Raw genomic sequence first — 23,869 nt, 5'->3', positions numbered from 1 at the left:
AGGTTGCTGTATTTATGACGGAATATCCAGTCTACCAAACTCTAAATAAGACCCTATATCTGCCAGGGTGTGCCAATTTGTTAACACAAGACATGAATAACTTTCTATAAGCCTTCACCTTCTAGTGAAATTTGATTTTTTTTAAATGCAGTTTTGAACGTAATATGTATTATCACATTCTCAGGCAGTAAGTGCTCTTCCTCAGTGCTATTTAGGAAAGTTTATTTTATATGCTGCAAAACCAATATAGAAAAGTTGCAAGATAGAATTGTATGACAAATTGAAATGTTCAATTTGGCGCAAGATTTTACTCGATGGTTGGAAGTGCAACCTCGGCGTGTTCTTCATTCAAAGAAGTTGTCTATGAAATATTAAAAGCTCATGCATCATATCATCTAGATCAAATATAAAGATTTTGGTACTGATATGGAATTGTAAGCTTATAAATCTGTAAAAGAAGACTGAGTGCTGCTAGGTCAAGTGAAAGGATGATAGAGAAAGAAAGCATGCCCATTGATTGGCGGATCTCAGACTTTGGAGGGGAACAGCAGATCAGATAATACCCAAAACTTTGAGCATGAGACTCTAGATTTTTATGAGTAAATGGGTGAGTATCATAAATGTTGTGGGAGTGAACTGTAGGATGAGGTATGGGAGTTGCATATTATTTCTCTGCTGTTGATGTTGCAGATCGCAATACCAACTTCCACAAAAAGTTTCTTCTCACTATTGCCGTCATATGTTGATGAAAGTAAATGCATATGAAGTATTCCCCTACAATTAAAAGTGCTTGCTCTTACATCAGGAGAACCTCTGACAAAGAAGGGAGTGGATTTCCCATATAATTGTTCATCTTCAGCCCTTCAAATCATTTTGAGCAGCGTATGAGCACACACACTGAACTGTCACCTTCTCTTCTAGAAATACAGCAATGACTGGTGGATCGGGAGGTTAGTCAAGGAAGGGGGGGACATCGTCTTTATCCCAAGTCCCCAGCGGCTGGAGGCCATGCGACTTAAACAAGAACAAAAAGCTGCTAGGTAAATGTCCTGGATAGATTGGGAGAATTCTGTCACATAACTTACTTGGTCACCCACAATTGAAGTCTCTTTTGAGTATTGGAATGTATATAAATTTTCTTCTGTTCTCCTTACACTGTTCTTCTAATCCCTAGGCGAACCGGTGGGAACTCCTCCAGCCTGGGAGACATGGTCTCAGGAAATCGGCGATCACCACCCCCTTCCATGGGTAAGTGCATTTATAAACAGCTATCTGTTTGCCACTGGGCCTGCCATGAGGGTCGATTTTGTTTTAAAACAATCAGAAGTGAGGACTAGATAGACACTGCTGTTCTGTAAGTTGTGTTCTGCTTTTTCTAAATAATATTGATTGTATCAGTGGTGACTTCACTGTTGGTTACTGCATTGGTTGATCTTAGATGGAGCCACACGGTGTCACCGAAGGCTACTGTGCTCTACAGGCAGCAGCAACAACTGGGTCCACACTGGACAATTCCGTCAGCTCTGATTGGACAATCAAACTGTAACTTAAATAGCTTATCTAATAGTTGGGCATTAGTTGTGAAGTATTTGGCATTCTATCAGCCAGTCATCCATTTTGGTGACACCTTGGGAGAGGCTCTTGACATCCCAGTTGGATACCTATCTCATTGATATCTCTGGGGCCTTTAATAGTGACTGCATCACATACCTTTTCATGTACTCTTGATCCTGGTGTCTGGTTGTGGGGCGAGTGTCGTTTTTGTAGGTTTGAAGATCACTTTCCAGTGGGTAACATTTTTGCATGCCAGAATTCAGCAAGGCATTCTGTAATCCCAAGGGTCTGCAACCGTGACATTTACAGAGCATACATAGCCATTGGGAAGTGCCCATGCAGAGTTGTGGCACATTTGGCTGGCGGTATGACCAGATGGAGGTCCCCTTCTCCATGCGGCCTGGAGCTGACCTGGTGACGTCCTTTACTGAAGTAGCTTGTGAAGGGACCAGAACTGGCTGACGATGAATCCTTTCAAGACATAAGTAGTTATTTACGGGGCAGAGAGTCTGCAGTGATTGAAATATGAGATTTAGAGCTTCTATTAATTAAGCTCTAACGTTTATCCATGTCACTTACTGGCTGTAGTGTCAAAGTATGCTTTGATCACAGCCTGAATCTGTCCATGTGTGGGTTCATGTCTGAATATCATAGCCAGCATATTGTAAAAGGTAAGTACATATAGATATGTCTAGATTCACTCTTCTTTGCTACACATATATACATCTTGAAGCTAGATATCTTGTTATGGTATACACATGTGGAGTTATAATTAACATATACTTACCTGCATATACATACATTCACAATATGTTCGTATTCTGGCTGCAATATCTTAGTTCCATGTTATTTTAAACTCAGTACTCAGGTAGCATTCCACATTTCGACTACAATCAAAGATGGGGTTTCACTAAAACAAAATTTCTTGGATGAAATCACATTAACACACATTTATTAACACTGCTCCTTCTAACTTCCAAAGGAAATTTGTGCGTAAAACATAGTGTTACACAAACAAACTACATGTAAACACATACAATCATGTGCCTCAATCATTCTGTGTCTCCCAGTTATCTTTTGGAGCTGGTCTTCTGGCTTAGGGTTACACAGCATTTCCTCAAAAGCACCTCTAGTGTTTCACTCTGACATCATTGTAAAATGTAAGACCTCAAACCCTGTGACGTTTGTTGATCCTTTCAGACAAAAGTCCTTCCGTCTCGCGTACACTGAGGAGATGTCCCTTCATTGGGAACTGTTCAATATCTGACTTCAGCAATCAAGAGCTGAAAGGTGGCCAGTTAACCCTGGCAAAGCATGTGCATTACATAGCACCACATCTGCAGCATTTTAGTTACTATTTGCGTTAGTAACTAGATTTATGTTTTATTGAAAACTGCTGGCTATGTAGCAGAAGGTGGAATGGGTTGTAAGTGCAGCAAAGTCTTAATTACACCAATAATGCCACAGAACTGTGTAAGTCCACTCCTGCTATATTCAGGTGTTTCTTACAACTAAACAGTTTGAGGCTTTGGAACATGGAAAGTTGCCTGGTTCTTCTATTTTGCGCATTAACATTTGGAATGCCTAGCTTCAACCCCAATCTTTGTATCAGGTCATGCCATGGCGATACTAGAGAATGTCGGTTATATTGTTCCCCTTGTCCCCGTGTTATAACTCTGGAACCCCAGTCCTCACTGTGCCCCAGCCCTTTGTTGCCAAAAGTAGCCCTATCTTTTCCATGGATATCCATTTTGCTCATTGTGCTTATGCGTTGTCTTAATGGAGGTTGGGAGGCCAGAGCTCACTTAAAGAAGCCGGCTTGCAGTTTTAGTACTGGGCTAACTCCCCCTCTACTGACACTTAAGTGACAACTGTCAAAACCCATCGTTTTTGATTTCATGTCTCTGCTTTCTAAAATCTAGTAGCCAATTAGCACCTGATTCATGCCCTTGTTTTTCAGTCTTCAGTAAGCTTTAATTTGATGGATAACGCAACTGTACATTAAATGCAAATTTTAAAGGGGGGGGGGGGGGTGTAATATGTTTTCTAATTTGCCATGTTTTCCAGAGATTAGTGCTAAGATATTTGGCGTTATGAGAAAAGTAGAGCCTGGTGCATCCGTGCATTCCACTGTTTTGATCTACTGTTTTATCAACTCAATTTCATATGTATTCACTAGTGTGCGTCTAGGTTTACGATCTTCGGCTCTCGATATTTTCTGGGTGTCTCTGGTGCTCGATTCGACTCCTGCATCCAGGTTATAATCTTTTGTCTGTAGCCCATCTTCGGCAATTGTATAATGTTCTCCTCTTGGGGTAATTGAGGAATGAAAATTCCACACTGCCAATAAAAGAAGTTCTTTTCATCCCCTGATTTTCTCGACATTCACCATTATATCATAAAGCAGGTATTTGCTTTTTTTGGAAGTCACATTTTTCTCCTTTGTAAGAAGTGTTGCGACCCCCTTGGAGTGGGCTGGGCCAGTGGTGTACGATGCAGAGGCCCCCCTCCGGCACTGTGCACGGGTGGCAGGCCCCAGCCTGAGAGCTCCTTATTGGTTCCGGGGTGTGGGGGACCCTTTAATGTGCTTTGTAGGGGGACCCCCTCAAGTTTCCATATGCCACTGGACTGGGCTTAATGCACAGATACAATGACGACGATCATGACGCCCTTGAACACCCCACTACTGGGCTCCAATCTGACCCACTCACCATAGATCAGGTATCTGGTAGCCATGCAAGACCAGAGACTGGTGATCGAAAGAGAGGGCATTGCCACCTCCACCCAAGAATCAGAAAAGGTTTAACTCAAGGCGGAGTTAGAGTCTGCCGGGAGAAATAGTTTCGACTCCACTTCCGTCAACTACCCATCTCCAACACGAGGAGCATTCATTTAAAGGTTGCAAGATCCCTCACTTCAAGCCGTGACACTTGCCAAACAACGAGGGACGAAACAAGCCTGTCCCTCAGAGTGAGCCCAGAAAATAAACCGCCTATGAGACGTGTGGGATCTGAGGGAGCTCCAGGACCAGCATCTTCTGCTTTCTGCATTAATGCAGTCCATTGTGAACACCACTACCACAACAAGCATCAAGCGAGGCACAGCCTTCCTCTGTAAAGACAGAACTGCAGTCCAGCTCAAGGGTAGTGACATCACCAGAAGGGTTATATAGAGTAGACGCAAGAAATTTGTTGGGTTTTAAACTACAGGCTTGACCTCAAAAATCCATAAAGAAGTGTCACACGGGTACCAGTCTGGCTCAAGCCACTTAAATGACCACAAGGATCCTCGTTCTCCTGCTGTTCCAGGTTGAACATGGTTTCCGTTTCAACAGTAAGTAATTCTACATTTTTTCGGCAGAATCCAGAGCAGTGTCTGCGTGCTTTGAAGTAAAAATGTGGTGTTTGAAGACTGGAATATAAATCCCACAGTCCATCCTACTGATGCGGACATCTCTCTTCTGTACTATGTCCATAACATCAGGGATTGGTAAGACTATCAGTCCTGGTATCCAATGAACACCTCCATCAAGCCGGTGCTCCCAATCTAATGCTAAGCATCAGCAAATCACTGTAAGACCAGGAAGAGGCGAGGTGGGGTGGAATAGTAAGTTTGATCAATTGCAAAGTCTGGTATGTGATTAAAAATTGTGGTCCGCGAACATGTTTGTAACAACCTGATCTGGGTTTGACTGTGAAATCCACTAGCCACTTAACTGAGGGTCTGAAAGCCTAGCTCCCAAGCTTTGAACATTGTGCTCCTGCAGGAATAGCCACCCCACAAGGCATGTTTCTCTCCCCCACTGCATGCGCCAGCCTGAATTGCTTTGTTCACTTGTTGGTGTGTAAATATTTACAAACCTATATTTCTCACTTTCTCCTAAAAGCTAAACAGAAGCAGAAACAGGTGAGTTTTTGACGCTGCTTCATGGGTTTTATTCTATTCCGAGTGGTTCTGATGGCAAGTAAGTTGCTGATTCGTCGCTTTTCTTCAATTTGAAAATGCCCTAGATATGCCAACAGCTGTTGTGCTGAAAATAGACATTTCCACAAAAGAGGCTGAATGCGTAATTTAATGTGTAATAGCAGAGTAGGAAATAGGCTCGGCTATGCACCCTGCTAAGTAAAAGGGAGGTGCCATGCAGCTGCACTTCCAAGCGTTTTCATTTTTAGGAACACACTTAAATTGTAAAAGAACTAGGGCCGTTATCAGAGCATACTCAGAAGCCTGCAGCCAGTGCTATTAAATGTTGGCACACCAAATACCAAGGCTGCCTTGTCTTGAATCCACCCCATGCCTCTTTAATCCTCTACCAGACACTCTGACTCTGTACACTCTTGTGGGTTCCTTGTTTCTTCCTTTGTTGCCGTTTTCTCGTGTTTCTCTTCCTCCCTCTGTCCCCATGTGTGTTTTCCTTCTCTTGCTCTCGTTCAATGTCTGATGAGGACAAATAAGTGCCCATACCCCAAAAAATGAGTGACAGTGGACCCCACCAGCAACCCCCCGCTCAAATTAAGAACTGACACTATTGAAGAATGTTGTTAACCATGAGAGGGAACATATTGTTACAAGTTGCATGATGGTACAATGCATGCCATTACAACGCACACCAAAACCATGCCTTTACCACGCAATTTTGTGGTAAAGACATGATTGGTAAATGGACATGTGTGATAAAGATCACACCCCTGCCCCCAGGCCTGAAAACTGTCCCTTTTCCCCTGCCCGTGCCCTAAAAATTGACACTATGCCCTAACAATTACTCCAACCCCGCCACCCTGAGCCCTAAGAACTGTCCCCTACACCCAACGAGGCCTAAAACTGACTCCAACCCTGAAATCTGTCAATTTTCCCCCGCCAAGCCCTAAAAACGGTCACAACGCCCTAAAAACTACCCCAACCCCAGGCCACCCTGCTCTGACCCCTAAAAACTGATACCTACCCCTGTAAACTACCCTGACCCAGCCCCCTTGAGGCCTGCCCTCAGCCCTGTAAACTATCCCTTCCCCCACCCTGCCCTAAGCCATAAAAACTACCCCAACCCGAGCCCCCAACCCTGAGCCTTAAACACGGACCCCTACCCCAGAAAACTACCCGTCCTCTACTGCCCTGAGCCCTAAAACCTGGCACCCTGCCCTATAAACAATCTCGAACCCCTGAGCCCCAAAACGATCTCCCACCTGGAAATACTACCCCCGACCCCCAAAAAGCATCCCAGCCCAACTTACCTGACTGTGTCCTCTTCCGGTCCTTCCTCTTCCAGTCCACCCATTCCATCATCTAGACTGTGCACTGCCTTAGTCATGCATATGCGTACTTAAGGCATATGCTTGGTGAAGGCAAGCATGTTTGGCTTGGGAGAAATAGCACATGTGGCTCAGTTCACGTTGTTAAGGCAGTTTCCCATTTTTTCATATTGTTACTTAAAGAACAACAAGCACATTGCTGTGCTCAAACAGACTAGCCAGCCAAAAGGCAAAAGCCTCAGAGCTAGGTTCACCAAAAGAATTGGTGAGAACCATGCCAGGTGACATGAGCTACATTGAAGCCGGTTGTCTTGTCCACCCCGCTGGATGACCTGACCCCTGGGCCTGATTTCCAATGGAAAAAAACCTGGATGAACAACAATTCCCTCAGCCAAGAATACCGCATTCATTTATTACTTTTGTATAGAACCAACTAACCAGCACTGAGCATCCAAGCTGCCCTGCCTTGAACCTGGAAATCAAGAAACAAGCCTTTGGCAAAGCCAAGGAGTCTGCGAATGGCTGACAGCCTGTTGTCTTCGTCAGCATGCTTGTTTTGTTTTGCCATTTTTTTTGCAAAAATGTATTGTTGGGAAAGCTGCTGGGGCCTCATCAGTCTGAAAAAAATGCCTAAAGGCAAAGATTTTGGTTTCAAAAAGCACACATTACCATAGTAGTTCCTGTCACTTAAGGGAACAACGTGGTGTATGGATGTTATCCTTGTGAAAGGGCAGAATGCTTTCCCTCATATTGAAGTTAGGAAAGGACTGAAGTGGGCTGACCCACTACCCCATGCTGTACAATGTGGTGGGCAGATGAAAAATGTGAATAACACAATCACTGGCTAATGGATGGTGAGAACTGGCTGAAAGCCCCAATAAGTCATTACAATCTGTGTATAATTTTAGTAAAATGAAAGGTCGTGCTCCAACACCCATGGATACAAATACATACCAGTGCATAAATCATACTATCATTACACATAGCATTATGAAAGAAGAATTATGGATCCTCTACCCGGATCTCCATTTCCATCACCTTGTTGCTCAAATCAATAATATGAATGTTCATCACGAATAGAAAATATACAGATATGAATGAATTTATTCATGCTCCGCCAGCTGTATTCAGTGCATGCACTTAGCGCAGCAATGCTACACGCTCCATGATTCCATAAGTGTTGGAGCACATTTACTTGACAAAGACCTTCCGGCGGAAATGTGTCATGTTTTTTTTGCACTTTGAAAACAACAGGTGAAGTGCCATTTTTAGGGCACAGCCTAACAGACAGAGAAGCTGTCTGGTTTGCTAAAGACATATTGGGGACATTCAGCAAGTTGACCTAGGAATGCATTCTGCCCGTTGCTTAGCATTGGCTTTGGTGTGGCGCCGCGGCCAGGGCGACTGATGCTGGAATCTGGGGATCACGGTTCGATCCCCGGCTTCGGCGGCAGGTTAGCCCAGCACCATGTGACTCTGGGCAATAGCTTGCTTAATCTTCCCGACTGCCCCCAGTGCCTAGAGACCCTTACGGGTGATTGTGCGCTTTACAAATGTGGATTATTATTATTATTATTTGTAACTCACATTTTCTGACTTTCTATTTGCTGCCTTTATTTGCTTTCGGCTGTCCAGCTCGAGTTCATCCCTCCTGTTGCCCAAACCTTGTTTATTGTCTTCTTCCATGAACTCGCTTTCTGTAAACAGGCCTTTAAATCTTGTTCTTATCGTGTCACATGTGCTGTGCACTCAAAGACAGAGGTCAAATGCCAGGCTGTGTCTTCCAGGGAGCTTGGTATTTAAAAGTTTTCATTCTGTGACTTCAAAGTGAGAGGAGGATGTATGTGACAATCATGCTGGCAACTTGGGGTCTGCTTGAGAAAGGTGGTATAATGTTACTTTTTTCTAGCACACAGCAAAATGTAAGTGTCTGTAAATGAACTGTGCTGGAGATCAAATCAATACATTGGGTGATGTGATTTCCACACATTATCGTTTATGCGCGGTATAGTTTTATCAGTAAAACTGCATGTGAGTGCAAATGTAAAGGTCATTTCAATTGAAGATGTGTTGCCTGTAATGGCACTACTACCATACCGTGCATACTCCCACTTTACTCCACTCCACTCTACTCTGCACCACTCCACACCCCTGCACTCTACTCTGCAGCGCACCAAACTACACTGCTCCACACTGTCACTGCACTCTTCTCTGCACAACTCCACTCTATGCCAATGCACTCTACTGCAAACTACTGTGCCATTGTTAGACGGACCGGGAGGGTCGGCCGAGATTACGGGGAGAGGTCTCCAGGGAGAGCCGTCTCCAACGACTGTACAGATAAGTAACTTCCCCCCCCACAGACGGACACCACACAAGAGTGAAGGTTAACGATACTTTATAGGCAATTCTTAGGTTACGTTGATATGATACAAGGAGGTCTGGACTCAGGGGTCCCCTCGGTTCTGATCTCTGGTTGAGGAAAAAGGGGTAGCGGGACAGTCTTAGTTGCCAATGAGTTAAATAGCTCTCAATCCTCGAGCTCGGCGTGTTTGCTGATCGGGCCGTGGAGGAGCCAAGCCGGTCCCGAGATGGACGAAGGATGATCGACGGGCCGTGGAGAAGCCAAGCAGGTCCCGGGATGGATGACGGATGGTCGACGGGCCGTGGAGAAGCCAAGCAGGTCCCGATGCAGATGACGGTTACAACGGTCCGCGGCCTCGCCAGCAGATCCGGACGACGATGAAGGATGAAGGTTACGACGGCTGTGGCAGCGCCAACAGGCAGGACGATGGTGCACAGGACAGAGCTACGGCAGCGCCAGTAGTCCGTCCAGGATGAGTTCCTCTTTACGTCTCTCGACTCCAAGATACAACTGCCTTCCTGCTCTGGAGCTGCCCCAGTTATAGGGCTGGCGTGCTTTGATGTCCGGACCCTCGCACTTGGAGGTCGGGAGGTCCGGGATGAGGGAGTCCAGACACCCAGCAGGGGGGTGGAGCCAGCGCCCGGGGAGGCGATGGGCGAGCGGCACTGGCCGGGGGAGAGCCATCGACACCTCTTTCTCCCATTGACCTGCCAAGTAGCTCGCTCACCTCCTGGGTGGAGGGTGGTGCCGGAATGTCTGAGGCCGGGCTAGGCCCAGGGTTGAGGTCGATCGGGGGCCAGGCGGCCTCGTGACGAAGTGTCCAAGATGGCGGCCCAGGCTGAGCGCATGGGTCGGCAGTGGATCGGGCCCATGAGGTGATCATGTTCGAGGGCAGGTGTCCCTGAGGGGACGTAGGACGTACAATGGTGGTGTGTGGTGCTTGCATGACTGGGCTCGGGCCTGGTCGAGCCGGGGGAGAGCGGCCCGTCATGTGGCCTGTCCAACATGCGTCCCCCCCAGCTGAAGGCGGGGAGAGTTACCCATCCTCTTGGGGACTCTCTTCGTCGAGGCGGAAAAACCGGGACAGGCCATCCGCGTTGGCGTGGTCGGACCCAGGCCGGTGTTCAACCGTGAAGTCCATACCTTGCAAGGAGATGGACCAGCGTAGCAGTTTTGGGTTTTCCCCCGCATATGCATCAACCACTGCAGGGGTCGGTGGTCAGTCTGCACCCGAAAGTGGGTGCCAAAAAGGTAGGGCCGGAGCTTCTTGAGGGCCCATACCACAGCGAAGGCTTCCCTTTCTATGGTGCTCCAGCGTTGTTCCCGTGGTAGGAGTCTCCGGCTGATGAAGGCCACCGGTTGATCAAGGCCTTCGGTGTTCACTTGGGACAGGACTGCCCCAATGCCCTGGTCGGAGGCGTCCGTCTGGACGACGAACTCCCGGCTGTAGTCTGGGGCCTGGAGCACAGGAGCGGAACACATGGCGGCCTTTAACTGTTCGAATGCCGCTTGACACTCTGGGGTCCAGTTCACTTTCTTGGGCTGATTTTTTGATGTGAGTTCGGTGAGAGGCCCCACGATGGTACCATAGTCTTTCACGAACCTTCGGTAGTAGCCCGTGAGGCCCAGGAAGGCTCGCACCTCAGTTTGAGTGATAGGGGGTTGCCAGTTCTGGATGGCGGCAATCTTCAGCTGTAGAGGGGCCACTAGGCCGCTTCCCACCTGGTGTCCGGGGTAGGTCACCGACCCTTGTCCAATTTGACATTTGCTGGCCTTGATCGTGAGGCCAGCTCGCTGAAGGGCTTGTAGTACTGCTTGGAGGTGGTGGAGGTGCTCGGTCCAATGGTGGCTGTACACAGCGATGTCGTCCAGGTAGGCGGCGCTGAACTCTTCGAGCCCCGCCAGGACCTGGTTGACGAGCCGTTGGAAAGTCGCTGGGGCATTTTTCATGCCGAAGGGCATGACCTTAAAATGATAGTGGCCATCGGGGGTGGAGAAGGCAGAACGTTCTTGTGCTCGGGATGTGAGGCCGATCTGCCAATAACCTGCCGTCAGGTCGAAGATGCTGAGGTAGCGGGCAGCGCCCATTCGGTCGACCAGTTCATCTGCCCGGGGGATGGGGTGTGCGTCCGTTCTGGTGACGTCATTCAGGCCCCGGTAGTCGACACAGAACCGGAGTTCTGGTGTGGTTCCGGGGGCGGCTGCTTTGGGGACCAGTACGACCGGGCTGGCCCATGGACTGTCTGAGGGCTCGATGACCCCGAGCGTGAGCATCTTAGCTACTTCCGCCTGGATGCAGGCCCGTACCCGATCAGGTACGCGGTAGGCCCGGTGGCGGATAGGAGGGCTGTCTCCGGTGTCCACATCGTGCACACACCAGGAAGTGACACCTGGGGTGAGGGAGAACAGACTGGCAAATCGTGATAGGAGGGCTTGGCACTCGTGGCGTTGTTCTCTGGTGAGGGTCTCCGAGAGTCGGACCCCATCCACGGAGCCGTCTTGCTCCTGGGTCCGCAAGAGGTCAGGGAGAGGTTCGGAGTCGTCTTCAACCCCATTGTCTGTGGCCATCAAGAGACTGAGTTCTGTTCGTGCAAAGTGGGGTTTCAGTCTGTTGGTGTGGAGGGCTCGGAGCGGATTCCGGGCGGACTCCATATCGATCAGATAGGTGGCAGGACCCTTGCGCTCGATTACCTTGAAGGGTCCCGTCCATTTGTCTTGGAGAGCGCACGGTTCTGTGGGGGACATTACCCAGACCTGTTGCCCCGGCTCGAATTCAATAGATGAGGCGTTCTGGTCATACCATTTCTTCATGTCCTCTTGACTGGTCTCTAGGTTGGCTTTTGCTAGGTCTCTGAACCTTCGGGACTGGTTGCGGAGGGTGAGGAGGTACCGGAAGACATCGGGCGGACTCTTGGCCGGAGGCATCTCCCAGCCTTCTTTGATCAGGCTGAGTGGCCCCCGTACTGGGTGCCCATAGAGCAGCTCGAATGGGCTGAAGCCTAGGGACTTCTGTGGGACCTCCCGGTAGGCGAAGAGGAGGCACGGCAGCAGCACATCCCACTGGCGACGGAGGGGCTCTTCCAATCCCCCGATCATCCCTTTTAGCGTGCGATTGAACCGCTCAACAAGTCCGTTTCCTTGGGGGTGATAGGGGGTCGTGAAGCGGTAGGTGACCCCACACTGTTGCCAGAGGGACTTCATATATTTGGAAATAAAGTTTGTGCCTCTGTCACTGACGACTTCTCGGGGGAACCCCACACGGGAGAAGATCCCCATCAGGGCCCGGCCGACCACTGGGGCTGTCACGGTCCGGAGAGGAATAGCCTCAGGGTAGCGGGTGGCGTGGTCCACTAGTACCAGGATGAAGCGATGGCCTTGTCTTGTACGCGGGTCTAGGGGTCCCACAATGTCTATTCCGACCCTCTCAAATGGGGTCGTGACTACTGGAAAGGGTTGCAGGGGGGCCTTTAATTTGCGGCCGCTCTTCCCACTGGCTTGGCACGTGGGGCAAGATCGGCAATGCTGGTGCACATCGTTTCTCATTTTTGGCCAGAAGAAGTGGGTCACTAGGCGGCTGTAGGTTTTATCTTGTCCCAGGTGCCCTGCCAGGGGGACATCGTGGGCCAGATTTAGCAGGAAGTCTCTAAAGCGGAGGGGCACCACTAGTACTCGGTTGGCCCCTAGCTCGGCGATTCGTTGCTCGCTGTACAATAGGTCATTGTCCCAGTAGACCCAATGAGTTCCGGAGGTATCCCCTGCGCTTTGGGCGAGCGCTTGTTGTCGGAGTCCCTCAAGGGAGGGACAGGTCTCCTGCTCCTGACGAAATTGTTCTTGTGTGGGTCCCCCTTCTTGAGCCCACTGGTCAAGATTAGCAAGGTCGGAAGGTTGGGCAAGTTCGAGGGGGATACCATGGTCGGGGGTCTCGGCGGGGGCGACCGGGGGCGGTGGCGCCGGCCATTCTGGTTCTTCGGGGTGCGGGTTGGCACGGGCGGCCATGGACCGGGTGGTGACGCACGCCCAGTCGGGGACGCCCAACATCCCCAAGTGTTCTTTTCGCTCCACGGCTGCCCACGGGGAGCTTTCCAGGTCATTTCCGAGGAGGCAGTCCACGGGGGCGTCGTCTCGGACCGTTACCTTCAGCATGCCGGAGACCCCTCCCCACTCAAAGGGGACGCAGGCCATCCGACACAGACTCTCTGAGTTGTCGGCGGATCGCACAGGGCAGAGAATGTTCGGTAGATATTGTTCTGGGGTCACCAGATGACAGCGGACGGCTGTCACACTGGCCCCGGTGTCTCGAAGGGCTTCGGCCCGTTGTCCATTGATGCTCACCCATTGGCTGTACTTCTGGGTGTTAGCGGGTAGGGGGACCCGCGGGACCATGTCTCTTCCCCCTAAGCACGCGAGAGTCATGGCTGCTGGCTCCCACTCTTGATACTCTTGCTCGTCTGTTTCTTGTTCCTCGGAGATCTGTTCTTCCCCTAGTGCCGCGGCGGCCACCTGGCGGGGTCTTGGACTCTGATACTGCGGGCAGCTTGGGTCGTTTGCATAGTGGCCGACTCGTTGGCATCGGTGACATGTAACATTGGCTCTGTATCCCGGTCGCGCCGGGGTGCTGCCCCGGTTGGCCGGGGGGGTGGTGCTGGTAGTGGGGGCGGCCGGAGTGTTGTCTCTTCCTCGTCCTTGGCCCCCTCCTCCTCCTCTGGGTCGGGGGTGACCATTGTTGTTCCTGTTCTGCTCGTAGGACCCATTCCGGCCCACTCTGGTGATCTCCCACCGGTCAGCTTCGGCTGCGAGCTGCCGGGGATCGGTTAACTTGCTGTCGAGGAGGTGTTGGCGTAGTTCAATGAAGCAATTGTTGGACAGATGCTCCCATACCATCAGATTGAACAGCTGCTCGTAGGTCGTGACGTTGTTCCCTCTGATCCAGCCTTCGAAGGCTCTGCTAAAGTACGTTACATAGTCCACCCAAGTTGTACCTGGAATGCGTGTGCAGTCTCGGAACCGCTGACGGTACATCTCGGGCGTGAGGCCATAGCGGGTGAGGAGGGCCGCTTTCATATGGTCGTAGGAGGTCATCTGGTGGTCTGGGAGCTGTAACAGAGTATCGCGGCCCTCATTGAGGAATTTGCCCCATAGGCCGGCTCCCCAGTCGGCTCTATCGATCCGGTGCGCAGTCATCGCGATTTCATAGGCTTTAAACCATTGCTGGATGTCGTCTTCTCGAAAATATTTTCGGACCACATCCTTGGGGATGTGCACTTTTTTCTCCGTGGTCCCTGGGGTGGACGGTCGGTCAGGCACCCCTAACTCTTTATTCTGTTTGCGCAGGTTGATTTCGGCTAGGTTCCGCTCGTGCTCGTACGTTAGTCTTTTTTCCTCGAGCTCCCTTTGCCTCTGTTTCTCCTCTCTTTCTTCTCGGAGGCGAAGGTGCTCTAAGTTTATTTTTTGCTCGGCCAATTTGAGTTCTATGTCCATCTTGAGTCGGGCCATTTCGAGTTCGTGTAGTCGGGCTTTTTCTCTTTCTTGGATCTCGTCTTGCGAGAGACTGGTTCTTTGCCCCTCAGGGCCCGTGCTGGTATTTTTCGCGGTGCTTTGCTCAGGGGCTTCGACATCCCCGGTCTCTGCCCAAGATTCTAGGGCATGCTTAAAATCGTCCTTGGTACTTAGTCCGGTGGTAGCGATACCTAGTTCGATGCAGAACTGCTTTAGTTCACGATGGCTGTATTCCTCGAGTTTTTCCATTTGGAACTTCTCAGTTGATCCGCTCTCTTTAGTTGACATTGTTGTTCGTTGTGGGGTGAGCTACTCTCTGTACGTTATGCGGTGATTCGGATCGCGCCGCTGGCCACCAATGTTAGACGGACCGGGAGGGTCGGCCGAGATTACGGGGAGAGGTCTCCAGGGAGAGCCGTCTCCAACGACTGTACAGATAAGTAACTTCCCCCCCCACAGACGGACACCACACAAGAGTGAAGGTTAACGATACTTTATAGGCAATTCTTAGGTTACGTTGATATGATACAAGGAGGTCTGGACTCAGGGGTCCCCTCGGTTCTGATCTCTGGTTGAGGAAAAAGGGGTAGCGGGACAGTCTTAGTTGCCAATGAGTTAAATAGCTCTCAATCCTCGAGCTCGGCGTGTTTGCTGATCGGGCCGTGGAGGAGCCAAGCCGGTCCCGAGATGGACGAAGGATGATCGACGGGCCGTGGAGAAGCCAAGCAGGTCCCGGGATGGATGACGGATGGTCGACGGGCCGTGGAGAAGCCAAGCAGGTCCCGATGCAGATGACGGTTACAACGGTCCGCGGCCTCGCCAGCAGATCCGGACGACGATGAAGGATGAAGGTTACGACGGCTGTGGCAGCGCCAACAGGCAGGACGATGGTGCACAGGACAGAGCTACGGCAGCGCCAGTAGTCCGTCCAGGATGAGTTCCTCTTTACGTCTCTCGACTCCAAGATACAACTGCCTTCCTGCTCTGGAGCTGCCCCAGTTATAGGGCTGGCGTGCTTTGATGTCCGGACCCTCGCACTTGGAGGTCGGGAGGTCCGGGGTGAGGGAGTCCAGACACCCAGCAGGGGGGTGGAGCCAGCGCCCGGGGAGGCGATGGGCGAGCGGCACTGGCCGGGGGAGAGCCATCGACACCTCTTTCTCCCATTGACCTGCCAAGTAGCTCGCTCACCTCCTGGGTGGAGGGTGGTGCCGGAATGTCTGAGGCCGGGCTAGGCCCAGGGTTGAGGTCGATCGGGGGCCAGGCGGCCTCGTGACGAAGTGTCCAAGATGGCGGCCCAGGCTGAGCGCATGGGTCGGCAGTGGATCGGGCCCATGAGGTGATCATGTTCGAGGGCAGGTGTCCCTGAGGGGACGTAGGACGTACAATGGTGGTGTGTGGTGCTTGCATGACTGGGCTCGGGCCTGGTCGAGCCGGGGGAGAGCGGCCCGTCATGTGGCCTGTCCAACAGCCATGCACCACGGCGCACTTTGCCTCTGCACTCTACACCACTCCGCGTCACTTCACTCTATGCCCAGCCGTGGCTCGTGCAGGTAAGAGCGAGAGGGCGGTGGGGCTGGGTGGGGGGGGGTTTGACAGACGAGGGAAAATTATTCATTTATTTAATTTTTCGGAGTGATCTGACGAAAACCCCCAATGCTGTTACCTGCACGAGCCATGGCTATCTATTCCAGCCTACTCTGCAACACTGCAACGCCACTATAATCTACTATGCACTGCTGTATTCTACTCTGAAACAGTCTATTCTAGGCCCCTGCACTCAATGCCAATGCACTCGGCGTCATTTCACTCTACACTTCACCACTCTACGCCACTGCACTCTACACCACTGCACTCTATGCCAATGCACTCTACGCCAATGCACTCTACGCCAATGCACTCAACACCACTTTACTCAAAACCAATGTGCTTTACACCGATCTACTCTGCACCAATGCACTCTACACAACTATACTCTACGCCACTGCACTCTAAGTCATTGTACTCTGTCACTAAACTCTATGGCACAGTATTCTACTGTGCGTCACTGCATTCAACACCACTCTATTCTACTCTGCACCACCGTACTCTATGCCCTGCTCTACACCACTCGACTCTGTGCTACTGCACACTTCATCCATTCTGCTCTGCACCACTGCACTCTATGGTAATGCACTCCCTACCACTCTACTATACACCTTTGCACTCTACTACAGTATACTTTGCAACACTGCACTCTTTGACACTCTACTTTATGCCACTCTACGCCACTGAATTTTGCATCGCTCCACTCTACGCCACTGAGCTCTACTCCTATCCACTCTAAGCCATTCTAATCTACTCTGCACCACTGCACTCTATGACTTTCTAGCCCATCCCACTGCACTCTATGCCACTGCACTCTACTATGAAACAATCTATATTATGCAACTGCAGTCTACGTCCTTTATTCCACTCTGCGCCACTCCACACCTCACCGTTGCACTTTACACCACTGCAATCTACATCACTTTACTCAAAACCAATACACTCTAAGCCACAGCACTATATGCCAATCTGCTCTTCACCAATGCACTGTATGCCACTTCAGTCTACCCCCTCTACTCTACACCATTGCACTCTGTCACTTTACTCTGCACCACTGTACACCACTGCACTGTACGCCAATTCACTCTATGCTACTCTACTCTCCACCTCTGCACTCTGACAGTCTACTCTGCAGCACTGCACTCTTTACTACTGAACTCTATGCCACTCTACTCTGGGCCACTTTACTATATACAACAATTTCGCTCTACGTCACTGCACTCAATTCTACTCTGCACCACTGTACACTACATCACTGCTCTCTGCACCACTCTTAGCCACATCACTCTATGACACTCTAGTGCACTCTACACCGCTGCACCACTCTACTCTATGTCAATGTACTCTACACCACTGTACTCTGCATCACTCCGCTTTGTGCCACTGCACTCTAAGCTGAACCACTCTACTCGATGCCACTGTACTCTACGTCACTCTACAATGCAACACTCCTCTTTCCGCCACTGAACTCTATGGCATTCTACTCTGCATCGCTCCACTCTATGCCCCTGTACTCTACACAAATCCACTGTAAACCCCTCAAAGCTAGTTTTAACAACTACATTCTACAGCACTCTACTCCACACCACTGCATGCTACACTACTTCACTCTACTCTGAAACAATCTACTCTGTGCCACTTCAGTTTACACCACTCTATTCCACTCTTCACCACTTCAAACTATGCCACTCTAAACCATGCCACTCTATTCTACATTGCTGCACTCTATGCGACTGCACTCTACACCAATCCTGTCTACACCACTTTACTCAAAACCAGTACACTCTACACCACTGCACTCTATGCCAATCTACTCTGCACCACTGCACTCTACACCACTATTCACTACTCAAAACACCATTGCACTCTGTCACTTTACTCTGCACCACTCTACACCCATGCACTCTACACCACTCTAATCTACACCACTGCACTCTGCAACAGTCTACTCGGTAGCACTGCACTCTCTGCCACTGAACTCTATGCTTGAGCCAAGTCCCTCCCCAAAACTTTTTTATAAAAGAGAAGGGGGCAGGGTAGGATTACCCTGACCCCCTAGGCCTCTTGGGGAGGGGGGGGGGGGCACAGAGGAAAAGAACATTAAAAAAAATTTGGGGCAGGAGCCAAGCTGGATCTCCCGCCAGAAAAAAAAGAAGCGCAGGATCCCACGCTTTTCTTATGTTTAGCCCCCGGGTGGGCTGGGGACATGAGTAATTATATAAAGGAGGGGGCTGCACAGGGCCCCCCTCTTAGAGCTTAGAAAAGCCCCATTGACTGCCATCTCCCCAGGCACTTTGAAATATGTATGGAGGCCAGCCCGCTGGGCCCGCCCGCGCACCGGGGACCGATACCTCTTCGGGCACTGTATAATATGTGGGTGCTCGCAAACATTTACACAGGGAGCACAAAGCACTGTCTTTAGATTGCCTAAGGGCCACACCGCTGACAGCCGGACGAGTCGGGATGATGAATGGTGGGCATTAGGGGGACACAAACAGATGCATGGTGTGGCAGGGGTGGGGAATTCCTATCTCCTGACGCCCGAGACATCTAGATTTCTTAGGAGGGCAAGAGGTTTTAATTTGCATTTTGTCCAAAGGACAAGTAGACAGTTTAATGGTGCTGGGGCCTGCACTTTAATTTCCCCAGAGCAGAACAACAACGGAGATATAGCAGAGCTCAAAGTTGCAGCCAGCTCCATAAGCTTGTGTGGCCCCCAGGCCCGCCCCTGTTCCTTTTATTTTTTTTTTGCATGAGACAAACATCTGCTTCTGCAGCTCCAGAACACTCACAGCACTGGCATGAAAGAGGCTGCCTTATCTGCCTCGTGGCCCCTTGCTCTGACTTGAACTCTATGACCCCTGCGTTTTAATCTCTGCTCCACTCTTGGGCCTCATACGGCCCCAAGAGCAGTGCTTTCCCTTCTCATGCACCTCGTGCATCCCCTTCTTTGCACTTTGCCTTTCCTGTACACTTTGTTTCACCCATGCCTAAACCTGCTAACACCGCCCTCTCTGACAGCCTGGACCTGCTCCCCTTGGCCTCTCGTTTTCTTAGTCATTCAGGGCTTACATTAAAGCTCATAAGTTTCTCCATGAGGCTTTCATGCAGGCCTAAGGCCACCCCCATTTCTGTCCTTGAACTAGGCCTCTCATCTCACTTTGTGCATACACCAGGGGCATTTTGAACACACTTCCATAGCAACTACAGCAGCTGTGAAGTTCTTAATGGGCCTCTTCAGTCTACAGGTCTGCACACAAAGGCCCATAATGGTTTTGAAAGGGGTGGGTGGATGAGTGATAGGGTGGTTTAATAGATGCATTGATGAATGAGTGAAAGGGTGGATGGATAGATGCATGTATGAATGAGTGAAAGGTTGGATGGATAGGTGCATGGATGAATGGGTGGAGTGAAAGGGTGGATGGATAGATGCATGAATGAGTGAAATGATGGATGTCAGGAAGGATGTATGAAAGAATGGATGGGCAAGGGTGAAAGAATGGATGGGCAAGGTTGAAAGGATGGATGGCTGAGTGGATGGATGGGGAAGTGGATGGATGGGGTGAAAGTGGATGGATGAGTGAAAGGATGGATGGCTGAATGAAAGGGTGATTAATGGGTGAGAGATAGAGTAGATGAATGGATGGACGGCCGAGTGGGTGGGTGGATGAATCCGTGGGTGGGTAGGTGCCTAGCTGGGAGGAAGGGTGGATGGATGGATGGATGGGTGGTTAGTTGAGTGTAAAGGTGGATGGAGGGATTAGTGAAAGGGTGGATGGAGGGATTAGTGAAAGGGTGGACGGATATATGAGCGAAATGGAAGATGGATGGGGTAAAAGGGTGGATGGATGAGCTAAAGCATAAATAGAGGAAGTGAAAGGGTGGAAGGATATACGAGTGAAAAGGAGGATGGATGTATGAGCAAAAGGATGGATGGAGGGATGAGTGAAAGGGTGGATGAATATGAGCGAAAAGGAGGATGTGTGGGATGAAAGGATGGATGGATGAGCAAAAGGATGGATGAGCAAAAGGAAGGCTGGATTGATGAGTTTGCTAGATAGGTTTGGAGATGGAAACATAGGTATGAACAGGGGCTTCGTGAACACCCCACTTTAGCAGCTACTGTAGAGGTGGAGCTCTTGATGGGCCTCTTCTGTCTGCAGCTCGACAGACAAAGGCTCATAATTAATGTGAAAGGGTGGGTGTGAGTGAAAGGATGGATGAATGTGTGGGTGAAAGGATGAGTGAGTGTAAGTGTTGCTGGCTAAATGCATGGATGAATGAGTGACAGGGATGGTTGAGTGACGGGGATAGTGGATAGACAAAGGATGTTATAATGAAGGAAAGGTGAATGGATGGGTTACAGGGTGTATGGATTAGGGAGCGAAAGGATGGATGAGTGTAATGGATAAATGGATGAGTGGAAAGATGGATTGTTTGGATTGATGGATTGGTAGATGGGTGGGTGGGTGGATGAGTGAAAGAGTGGATGGATGAGTGAAAGGATGGATGGATAAGTGAAAGGATGGATGGATGGATGGATAGATGGAGGGAGGGAATGGGTGGCTGTATTGAAGAGCGAAAGGATGGACAGATGGCTGAAATGGTTAGGTTTGGAGATGGATGGGTAGGTTTGGATATTGATGAGCGGATGGACTGACAAATCAACAGATGGACAAACATATTGGTGAAAGGCTAATGGATGAAAGAATGAATGGATGGCCATGTAAAGATGAAATGCTAGATATCAGTGGGTGAAAGGATGAATGGATGGATGCTTAGATGGAAGAGACAGAGCAATTCTGGAGAGGACTCCAGTGACTTTTTTCGCTTGCTTGGTGGCATAAGAGCTTTGGATCAAAGTGGGGGGTATTTCAATTTTCTGGTTACTCACTTGGCCTGCCCTATGCTCCTTTCTCTACCTGGGGATTATCAGGTAGGTGTGGTGCTGTTCGCCAGCACGTTCTTACTAGACAGCCAGTATTTGGTCTTATAAAGGCCTCATTGCCATAGAAATTCCTGGTACTGAACAAAACTACTTTGTAAAAGAGCAGAATGTCACACACAATGAAGCCAGCCTATAGATAGGATGAGAAAGCATTTAAATAAAAACAAAAAGTCTTGGTTAACTCAGATTGAATTAGGGGCTCAAATGTTAAAGTAAGTCACAAAAGTACACCCAGGATATATGTCCTTATATTATTGCAGATTTACGTGTTTCATGAATTCACATGAATTTCCTTAAGTAGGCCAGGAAACCGTAATTCTAGAAAATATTTGTGAATTGCATTTTAGCATGAGCAAAGATGAATGTTCCCCAGTGGAAATCAGAGTGTTTACAAGTTCACTTTTCCTCGAACCACATTTTTCCCAGCCCTGGAAGAAACTTTACTTCTGCCGTTGTCAGGGGTAGTACATTTCCAACCTTTCTCAGTATGGGAAAAGATTAGAGAAAAGCTAGTGAAACCCCCCAAAAGTCAAATCCTTTTATAGTATTAGCCTGACATTAACCAGAGAGGCTACTATCCGAGCTCTTCTATATTGAGATGGCTGCCATTATTTTACGGCGCACTATGTGGCACCAAAGGGACAAGTGGATTTTGTTACAGGACAAGTAGATTTATGAAGCTACTTGTCCCTTGGACAAGTAAATATTTCATTAAATTCCACACCCCTGGTGTGGGCAATAAACCAAGCCTTCATGCAACTTCTGTCTGCCACCACACTCTATTTACATGCACCAAAAACTAAAGTCAAAGCATTAACTTCTAATGTAAAACATGAGAGGGAAAGAGATACTTATCTGATGACTGAATTGCAGAATGTGAAAGCAGAAAACCTGGCATCAGTCCTGGCTTCCGCACTTGACCAAATGGTATGATCCTAGACAATTGGTTCATTTCACTTTGCCTCCTTTTTCTTCATTACTACATATGAGAGCCCCTTGAAATACACGAGTTCATAATGTGTGCAGTACAAAACCTCTGTTATTTTATTTAGTAAATTATAATGTTGTTCTAATTATATAACAACTGAGGCTACACAGAAGATGCACTTGACAAATGACTTGCCTCTTGGTTCACTAATGGCACTGCTTTCAGAATGGGGGCAGCATGAATGTTTTCAAGTTCATGTTTGGAAACAATAACTTCTACTAAATGCCTCGCAATGCAGTGACCTAATCTGATCTACTCGCGCTCGTGCATGTTAATAAAATTAACTTTTTAAAAGTTTGCAGAGAGTTGAAAAAGTTTTTACGTGTTTAGTGCAAGAGGTCTTTAAAACTAAAGGTGTTCCTAAAGATTAGCTGTCTAGGACACCTTCTTTGCTTCTTTAGGATTCAAATTATTCCTTGTCTGTCAAGTGAACAACAGCCCGGTGCTGCTGTTCACCGGAAGCCGTAATTATAGGTCAGGAGGGCCGCATGAGGCCCGATGGCCGTACTTTGAGTATTCCTGGTATAATATGTATGTGGACGGGTCCACTGGGCTCACCCACCCCCAGGGAACTGCAACCTCCCCGGGGCAAACAATATAAAGTAAATGCGGGGGCCCACACGGCACCCCACACCCTGGTTATTGTCACCTCCCGGGGGTAAACAATGAAAAATAAATGCAGAGGTGCCTGCATAGCCCCCCCCCCCCTTGCAGCCCCGTGGACCACCACCTCCCCAGACTTAAATAAACATTGAAGTGGGGCTGTGCAGCCCCCCCCCCCATCCCCTTGTGGAGCCATAGATGGCCATGGGGACTGCCAGTCTCCAGGGACGGCTGCTGCTAACTCCAGGGGTGCCCACCCTCAGGAGGTAGCTGTTTGCTTTTGCTTGGTGGGAGCTGACCAAAGCTTGCAAAAAGCGGAGGTTTCATCTGTTTCCCTGTGCGCAAATATGCATGCAGGGAAAAAGATGAAAACTTGCCCAGACAGACAGGGAGTTGCCTTTCAGTAGCCCCTTGTCTGTCAGAGCAATGCCGGCTTCCGCAGGAGGCGAGGAGCCGGTTGGGACCGCGTGGGCCTTGAGACTCCCCACAGTCCCATTGGATGGAAAAATAAATCAGAAAGAAGCAGAATAAAAGGTGAGAAACAAGCAGAAAGAGGAGAAATAAAGGTTGGAAATGAGCAGAAAGAGGGATGATAAAGGTGAGAAACCAGCAGAAAGAGGCAAAATAAAGGTCAGCAATGAGCAGAAAGAGGAAAAAAGGTGAGGAACGGACAGAAAGAGAGAGAATAATGGTGAGAAACAAGCAGAAAAAGGCATGATAAAGATGAGAAACGATCCAAGTGGGGCAGAGAAAAAGGGGGTGTCAAAAAGTGTGTTTTCCATGTTAATTCCCATAGGGATTTTAGACACGACTATATCTCTAACTGCTTAACAGATTTACACTAAATTTGCCAGAAAGGTAGCACTTGGTTCGGAAAGTGACCTATGTGCTCTTTGGTGTATTCCGTTCAATAGTTTTAGTTATTAAAAGAAAACCAAATTTGTATATATAGGGACGGAGCCGGCTCTGAGAATCCTCCTGAACTCATGCAGAGATCTGATTGGCCGCCAACACTTCAACCAGAAATTGCTGGTAGCCATCTTGGGATTCAACTCAGCCTAGTCCCAAAAAGAAAGTTAAAGAAA

The 23,869-nt window shown here is 49.3% G+C and overlaps 1 protein-coding gene across 3 annotated transcripts in view; it reads left to right on the top strand.

The window, feature by feature from the left end:
• CACNB3 (calcium voltage-gated channel auxiliary subunit beta 3) overlaps positions 1 to 23,869 on the top strand; it is a 289,239-nt gene that overhangs the window by 185,719 nt on the left and 79,651 nt on the right. For all 3 annotated transcript variants that reach the window (XM_086963740.1, XM_086963737.1, XM_086963734.1), the window contains exons 4-6: positions 922 to 1,040; positions 1,175 to 1,248; positions 5,441 to 5,460. In XM_086963740.1, the coding sequence (XP_086819866.1) occupies positions 922 to 1,040; positions 1,175 to 1,248; positions 5,441 to 5,460 (213 nt within the window). The remainder of the gene's footprint in view (positions 1 to 921; positions 1,041 to 1,174; positions 1,249 to 5,440; positions 5,461 to 23,869) is intronic.

This window comes from Lissotriton vulgaris, chromosome 1_1 (assembly GCF_964263255.1).
Source record: "Lissotriton vulgaris chromosome 1_1, aLisVul1.2, whole genome shotgun sequence".
NCBI lineage: Eukaryota > Metazoa > Chordata > Amphibia > Caudata > Salamandridae > Lissotriton > Lissotriton vulgaris.
Note: the sequence above shows the minus strand (reverse complement) of the source record. Positions and strands in the feature narration are given on the sequence as shown.